The 9,052-nt window shown below is 39.1% G+C and overlaps 1 protein-coding gene across 2 annotated transcripts in view; it reads right to left on the reverse strand.

The window, feature by feature from the left end:
- Window positions 1-9,052, reverse strand: part of Kiaa0825 (KIAA0825 ortholog) — a 309,933-nt gene that overhangs the window by 102,775 nt on the left and 198,106 nt on the right. For both annotated transcript variants that reach the window (XM_026783754.1, XM_026783752.1), the window contains 2 exons: window positions 6,853-7,077; window positions 1,809-2,211 (listed from right to left, as the gene is read on the reverse strand). In XM_026783754.1, the coding sequence (XP_026639555.1) occupies window positions 1,809-2,211; window positions 6,853-7,077 (628 nt within the window). The remainder of the gene's footprint in view (window positions 1-1,808; window positions 2,212-6,852; window positions 7,078-9,052) is intronic.

Below are 9,052 nucleotides of genomic sequence, written 5' to 3' on the forward strand. Positions count from 1 at the left end.
CAACTACATCCTATCCAGAAAATGTCCTAACCAACTACATCTTATCCAGACAATGTCCTAACCAACTACATCCTATCCAGACAGTGTCCTAACCAGCTACATCCTATCCAGACAATGTTCTACTGGAAAAGAGACTAAATCTATTGGTGTTTGTTCGTGGTGGTTTAGAACTTAAGAATTACCTTTTGAGGAAAGATTATCTTAGGAATGACCAGAAGTGTTATTTTGAATATATCTTATCTATAGGAATTCTAAGGCAGCAATATCATACATTTCACTTCGTAGCAGATTCAGATCTGCTATTTTTAACCTTCTCTTTGTTCTCACTCTCTTTCTGTTTTATACCTACTACCACAAATAATGACATTTGACTTTAATCTTTTACTCACTGGATTCAAGCCTGTAGTTTTGTACTGGATGCAAATAATAAAGATTAAGAAGGTCACTAACTGTCAATGTCACTAAGCATTTTCCTGACGTCTACTGTCATTCTTTCCCTGCACACACCGAAATGATAATCTAGTTTTCTATATGACTAGATCAGGGAAAACAGGCTACTTAATACTCACCACACAGGATAATATGGAATCTCATAGATTAACAAGGGCCAGAGAAATGTGCAGGCTACCATTCTGCTAATCCGTGAGTGCAGGGTATTTTGGCCCCCGACTCTTTGGGGAGAGGATTTCTCTAGGTAGAGCCCGTCTCTGCTCCTGTGTGCATACCACCACATCTGACAGCACACAATGTCCTCTAACAGAGTTTATGGGTAAAAGTTGCTTACTTGATCTCAAGTGGATGTTGAAATTTTTGTTATTTCAGTTTTCAAAACAGTTCTGCCAGACTGGCATCATCCTTAAAGTGAAGTTCTAAGTGAGGCAAAAAAGTGACCCACTTATAAGGAATGCCTCTTTCCTCGTCTGATTCTCAAGCCTGAGCTTTTCATCACTGTCATTTGCCAATAAAAGTCATCATATTTCAGGTGACCTTTGGTCATCTCAGGTAGAAAGTTACAGTAGTGTCTGCTAGCCACATGGATAGACCTTTAATAACTAGGGGTGGGTGGGGGCAGGGTGTGTGGCCGTTCAAGCAATGAACTTGATAATGTGTAGACCACCTGAACCTTTATCAATATCATGCAGTTTTTATACCTACAGACTAACCTCAACACAGAAGAACTCTACATACATATTTGAATTCATCAGGGACCCTTAAAAGTCTTTGCAGTACCACAAATCACTTAGCTGCTGGTGACAAACCAGGAGAAAGCTGACATTTCCATCCTGAAACAGCTGGGTGTGTTTATAGCCTGTGAGTGATATGCCCCAGTTGCCCTCTGGGATTCTTACATTACCAGATGAAAAATGTGTACCTTTTTGACAATCAGGTACACAGAAAGCAATAAAAAGCCTTTTATATCCATTAATTCTTTCTTAATTGAATCTGTACCCACTCCATTTACAAAATGCCTCAGGCTAGGCACTAGATACCCAGTTGCACACTGAAAAGGAGTGAAACTAAATTCTCCTTGGTTGAGCTGCACCCTTTTAATCAGAAACTTTAAGATAGAACCTAAACCAGGATAGTATTCCTGCATATCAATGGGGTTCAGATTTTACAAGGAACATCTAACAGTCCAGGGTTTAGTGGGGGTACTTATCTTTTTCTGGGTTCCTCAAAGGCCCTATTATTTTTGCCAAATGACCATTGCTGCCTATCTGACATAATTTTGTTGCTGTTATGTATTGGTGACTTTGATATGGAGAATTCATTTGACTCAGGTGAGTAAGAAACAAGCGTGGCCTTACCAGTTGATGCTCAGTGTCTTTGCTCTCAGAAGCTGATGCTCCATCCAGTTGGGGTTTTGCCGCTCAATACTCAGTATGACCTTCTGGGTCAGTTGACAAGGGCTTCTCTCTCCTAGAATACTTTCCAAACACACAGAGATGAAGGCTGCTTTCTCTTTACTCCGTCTGTCAAGGAAGGCACCTGTTAAACGTTCCACGGTGTTCCCATCCTCAAATATCCGACATATAATTACAATCAAGTTCCAGACAAGCAGGCCAGCTTTCTTCAATTCAGCCAAGTTTTTTGACATTTTCCTCTCAGACAGAAAAAAGAAGTATTTAATTGTGGGAGGCAAGCATGCAATCACCGTAGGTAACTTGCTGATTACCACAGACACTGCCTGAGCAGCAAGCCGTGGGAAGCCTGGGGAGAGAAGGTAGAAAAGGTATGATTACTGTTAGCATTCTCATGCCATCACATCGTGCGTTTGCTGTGTGTGGATGTCGAACTTTTGTCGAGAAAATTAGTAAGACGTACAAGTGCTTAATGCTCTCCAGCAGAACTCTACCAGGAACTCCTGCACTCAAGACTCTCCAAATTTCTGGCAAGATTTTCCTTCTATAGATGAAAATTAGAAAACTTAGAATTATAATTTATATGTTTATTTTTTAAGATCTAAGCTTTGAAGTACTGGGGGCACTGCTAACTAAGCAAAAGTCCCCACAACCTCTGACATCGCTGAGTCCCTTTAAATGCTTTCTTCTTCTCCCTTGCGGTCTTCTAGGGACTGACTGGCTCCTCATCTTTCCTTCTTCCCAAATACTTCACCTCCTCAGAGTGTTTCTGTAGCCATCCCACCTAAAGCAGCCTCACTGTGCTCTTCCCATCTCAAACCCATCTCTTTCTTCCAGGGGAAACCTGTGTTTGTGGCCTTTGTTGCAGTATCCTTCATCATCCAACATTTACATCATTCACTGCCTCTTTATCTGTCTCCATTCATAGAATGTGAGCTCGACCAGGGCTGCACTGTACTCACTCGACCAGTAAGCCAGAGTTGTTCAATGACTACTCATTGGATACACACGTTACAGGGTTGTGTGTTTGTGTTTCATGCTAGCTCTTTGTTCTTCTAACACCTCCTGAATGTGGTAGATGCTTGATGGTGGCCCTGATGTAGATCTGATGACTCTACATGATGCCATTTGCTTCCTGCTGTTTCTTTGAAGGATTATTGATGCTGTCTCTAAAGCAGATTTTCTCAGTTTCCCACCATGGGCCTCTGGAAGCTGGGTAATTTTTTGTTGAGGAAAGCTGTTCTGTACCTGGATAAATTTCTGGAGCATTTATGGTTTCCACTAACTGAATGCCAATAGCATCCCACCTCAGGTGTGACAATTAAAACGACCTCTATTCTCCGGGAGAATATTTGTCCCTAGCTAAAAACTACTCTTTATTTGATTTTATGCTAACCTATTTTCTTTCATTTTGAGATAGGCTCCCATGGATGCCAGTTTGTGTACAAACTCTTTATATGGCCAAGGTGACATCAAACTTTGGATCCTTCTGCTAGCGTTCTACAGCAAGCCTGGTTTTATGAGCACTGGAGATCCAATAAAGGATTAGTGAATACTAAACAAGTGCTCTTGAACTGTATCCCCAGCCTGAAGCTCATTCCTTTAGATGATTCCAGAACTTTTAGTCTTGGCCTTTCTCCAGGGTTGCAATACCTGGAAGCACTTTCCTTGTGCTGTTATCTGTTTGCTTGCTCCAGAATCCATTGGTTCAGTCGAAGCCAATGCTACAACAAAAATCTTTTCCACAAAGTATTCTTTTTATTAAAAATACTAATTTACTACTGATAAAACAACATCTCAAATAGATATTTTACTCAACTGCTGTCAAAGAAATAATATCAAACCAGTTTCTTACATACTTGCTCTTAAACACAATGGAGCACATACCAAGAAGCTGAGCTATGTGTGAGAACAATCTGTGTTTTTAATTGCATGCCTTTTGTAATATTTTGTGGTGTTCATTTCTACGTCATATCATTTGTTGATGAAGAAGAAATGGGAATGCACTTTAGTTTGTCTCTACAGTGACTCTGTGCTCTGCTGTGCACACAGCTAAGGATGTCTACTTATCTTTTAACAAGTTATAACTATATGTTTTAAAAGGCTGTAGAAATTCCTTCAGCCAGTAGCCTTTAAGATACCAGCCCACTTGGCAGTGGCCTCTTATACTATAAATGCTGACATAAAGCATGCGCTTGATCTCTCTCTCTCCCGGATTTTGGATTAGGTTGCTGTTCCCTGTCTGCAGAGGACTGTTATCTGTGAGTCTACCCCTAAAGAAAAAAACCCTTTATTATACTCAGTCTGAGCTAGTGTGGGATTATTTTACAACTCTCCTCTTCAGGCCTCTATAAGCATTTGTCATTGTTTAGACAAAGTTATAAAAACCATGATCATATGTCATTAGACTTCCACACTGGACAGTTACAGAGTTTGTCTTCATGTGTTACATGTTTAGTTTTTGAAATCTTTTGCTAATCAAGACAACTTGAGACTGAGAGTTAATATACCATGATACAAAGCTCATAAGGAATTCACATTCAATAAAAATATACAGGAGCTCATATTCAGGTGATTTTCCGACACTTTTTCTTTCTAAATCTGATCAAATTATTATTTCACTTTGTGGCAGGACTGAGAAAGTGTTCATACGCAATGGAATACATGACAGCATTTCTGCTTTGGTTCCATGTACTCTGTGCTGTGTTCCCAGTGTTAAAGCACAGCATAAGATCATGTATCATTTGAGAGACTAAATCTTGTTAACAGCAGGAAGCTAAAGAAGGACACATGTCTCCCTACCCATCTCCCACTCTACCCTCAACCCTTTACTGTGACAATCTTCATGGAAAACTTTATAAACGCTTAATTTCTTTAACATGTATGTTCTGGATGTCTGCAGCCATTTCTTTATACAAGTGTCCTCATACCAGAGGGATAGAGCACATGTATCTGTGATCTTAAACATATAAATGTCCCGAGTCCATGGATGACTGAGTGCTCAGCACGTAAATACTGTCTGGCCTTAGTAGTGTCCTTATCTAAGGAGGATGCACTTCAAGACCTCTAGTGAATGTCTAAACATGTAGACGGCCAAACCCTGATATCTAGTTTTGTCTTATACATATCTGTAAAAATAATCTTAATGTATAAATTAAGAACAAGAATAGATTAACAATAAATTAAAAAGAATAATTTTAACAAGGCATTGTAAAAAATTATGTGAATGTAGATTCTCTTTCTTGAATGAACCAAAGTATATATTAATATTTTTGGACTGAAGTTGAATGAAGGCAACGAAAACGAAAAAAAAAAAAACCAAAATAATAATAAATAAAGAGTGAAAAAGGAAAGAAGGTTCAAGAAGTCCTGATTTGATGGTTCCTAAAGAGTTTCGGAACTCAGAGCAAGAATAAGGGATCCTCCATTGTCATTCACATTTAAAATGTACATGATGGTCTATAGTTTCTCCGACTCCTCTTTATGACTGTCTATAGAATGTAGCCCTACACCAATTTATAATAATATGAAAAATACTAATTAGTAAGGAAGACCCAGCAACTGGTACATATAAAGAGAGCACGTCTGTGACTTATAAGTTCTTTCAGATAGTCTGGAGATGTTCCAATATGCTTTTAGAAAAGAAAATATTTGCAATAGGACAATTGAGCCAACAGGTCAATCAAGTGGTGTAGCAAGCTAATAATGTTAAAGCTTCCTGAATCCCTAAAAGTGAAGTAACAGCCAGAAGGAAAAAGACCTGCAAATAATGGACAATGCTTAGAAAAGGAAAAACATTTACCAATTTAAATTAAGTATCTTTATTAAATCCAAAGGTAGTTTGATAGGACGGGAACAAAATTAAAGCCTTACTAAAAAGTTCCCTCATAGATAACTGACTTGAGTTGTAATAGAAGTCTGGTGAACAAGAGTGACACTCTCTCGGCTCTCCATGGAGAAGAGTGAAGGAAAGGCTGGACCTTGTAGCTCCCTTCTGTGATTTCCAGCTGGAATGTTTTATTGTGGGAAGGGTTTCTTTGGAGTCGAAACATATTCTTCTTTAAAAATGAATACAAAACGATGATTTACTTTAGAAAACAGAAGATTCACACAGATAAATAATATAAAAGGAGAATATAGAGATACATGATGACTCAAATACACTTGGTAGAAGGATTACTCAAAACAAGACCAATAGATTCAATACAAAACCTCAGGCCTGAGGAAGAGCATCCTATCAGAACTATTTACAAGTAGCAGATGAAGTGCTAGTTGATGCCTATGAGCTGCATTAAGGGGAAAGAAAGTGAAATGTGGTGGTTGCGGGGTAAAAACAATAAACAAAACAAAACAGACAATAAAAGTGTGATCATGAGGGTACACAGATCATTATCTAGATTTAAAGTAGGGCAAGGTCATGTGACTTCTGCGAATGCTAAGGCAAAAATAAAAGATTAAAATTCCCGAGGCACTGAAAGGCAGTAAAGAGGAGGTAGGAGAGGTCTTCCCCAGGAAAGAGCACACCAATTTATTGTCGAGTGCCAAATGGTCAGCCCTGAGAACATACAACATACAGGTAGCACTCTACAGACTTAGCAGGTTATATTCAGGAATATATATGTATCAGCATAAATTTATGCATACAACAACAATTAGTAAAAGAAGAGAAAGAAACCATGAATTTGAAGAATAGTGGAGAGGAGTTTGGAAGGAGGAAAGAAAAGGAAGAAAAGTGATAATCAAATTATAGTCTCAAAAATAAAGAAATAAAACAAATTTCAAAACTTTATGAAGCACTAATAAAATAAGATGAATATGGTCATTTTCACTCCCAGCTGCATTGCCGGTGTGGCTTAGAGTGAGAGCAGAATGAAGCCCCCATATACTTGTTGAATCATTGATCTTATAATTTTTTAAAATTTTATATAACTGAATAACCCGAGAGCCTGTTTCTTTCGGGGACACTTTCTCAGGGAACTAATGTACTCACCTTTACTTGGTTCTTTCCTTCTGGACTCTCTTGGAATATAACCCCATTCTCGTGGAAGGCTCTGAAGCAGATGATCGGGAACGCGGGGCTTGTTCAGGTCTGTCTCATGGTTTCTCCCACACCTCAGCACGGATATTACCTGCTGCACAGTGTCCTTGACAGCATCCATCAGCGCCAGTCTCAGACAGTGGATGACTTCTGGCTGCGACTCTGTGCACACTGAGACTGAAAAGACAAGGAGCATATTATGGTTAACAAAGCCTGATTGTCGGCCGTGTCTTGTTCATCTGGGATCTCACAGTTACCCTGTTTAAATCTATAGGAGAGCAGAATTTAATCATATCATATAAATTGCATCATATAAATTGAGAATCATCTCAAAAACCATTTGAAATAGAGGTTTTCCCTACCTGGTAATGAAAGAATGCCAATTAAGACCATGGTAAGCAGCAGGACTGACTGCCGACTTTGGACTCTGGTAGTGGGATGGCAACTCTATAACCTTTACAGAGAACCACTTTTCAGCAATACTGAGATCCCTATGCTGCTGGTGCAGCTTTGCTGTACCGTGCTTGCACCTGAAGGCCCTGAGCTACAACACTACACCCCCAGCACTAGAGAAAAAGTCTCCACAATCAACATCTACACAGCTTTAACATTTTAGTTAAATATTGAAACACTTAGGTTTTTCTGTGAAATCCTAAGAAATGGAGACTATGCTAAGAACCTAAAGAAATGCGAGACACCATCTAAACGCCCAATTAGCTCTCAGATATTCATCTTCACAATAAAGCCTACTAGTACTCAGCTAAAAGATAAAAGCAGGTTAGGGAGAGCAAGGTGCACCTTTTTTATTTAAGAATACCCATGCGTGCACACAGAATCATTAAGAAGATGCACGGTGCAATGGTAGACGTAGTTATCGAGGGTCTCAAGGAATGCTTCTTCCGTTTCTCGTTTTACTTTCTCTTCTCCTTTCCATGCTTATAGCCTGCCTTCCTGTCTTCTTTTTAATTATATGTGATTACCCAAGATGGATAGGATTTATATAATAAGTGTGATAAAAAAGTCTGCTTTGCTTGTTTGATTTTTAATGACTACAAAATATGAAGGCTGTTATTTAAATCAATAAGGAAAAACATTTAAGCTCTTTTAACATGGAATTCCTCAAAAGACATTTTTCAAATGACTAATTTATTTAATAAGGGCTTATCATTAAACCACCATGGTAAGAAAGATCTTGGCAATAGCAAAACCAATAATTTAATTTGTAAAATAGTGTCACCTCAGGAAATCAAAATGTTGTTCTTTATAGAAATGGTTCAAGTAAAACTATATGTTTTTCTGTTTGTTCATTTGTTTTTTTTTTAAACTCAAATTAACTAGATGGCATGGGGAAGCTATTTTTTCATATCAATAACTAATATGCATATTGGTTACACTCTAGATCTAAGGGGAAACTGAGGTTGTCTGAAAATTCTAGGAAGTTCTTTATTTAGTTTGATTTAAAAGATGTTTTCTTTTTATAAATAAAGTTTCATGCATTGAAAATGGCAGAGAAAGCAGCTCTCTAATAATTGATGTATTTGACACATCTGAAAGGGTGTTGACTGCTCGCATTATTAATACTGTATAGGGTTTACTGCAGTGTTGGTCTCAGGATCGCGATTATTCATCACGAGGCTCTGAGGCATCTTGAGCTCCAAGGCTACGGGGAGGCTCAAGCAGTTCCCACCAACCTCGGTCTCGGGCCCTCCAGATCCCTTATTATGCAGACCCTTTGTCCCTCCAGCCACCCTTTGTCAGATCAATGAACAGATGCCAGACATCAGGTAATGGCTCTTAACATCTTATCCTGACTTGATCACCTCTTCCTGTCAATGGAACCTAAGGTATGTAACACTGTGACCAAAAACAGGCATGCCCTCCCTATCCAGTGCGTGCCTGCAATTCTAGCCCTAGGAAGTCTGAGGCGAGGAGACTGTGGAAGTTTAGGACAACCTGGTTTACACAGAGTTTTCTAGACCAGCCAGGGCTATAGAGACAGAACTTGTCTCAAAAAGAGACTGTGGCAAGACGGTTCAGTGCTAGCTGTCAGTACCTGGAACGTACATGATGCAAACAGAGAACATCCTCCTCCTACCTCCACATGAGTCACACACACACACACACACACACACACACACACACACACACACAC

Source organism: Microtus ochrogaster, chromosome 19 (genome assembly GCF_000317375.1).
Source record: "Microtus ochrogaster isolate Prairie Vole_2 chromosome 19, MicOch1.0, whole genome shotgun sequence".
Classification (NCBI taxonomy): Eukaryota; Metazoa; Chordata; class Mammalia; order Rodentia; family Cricetidae; genus Microtus; species Microtus ochrogaster.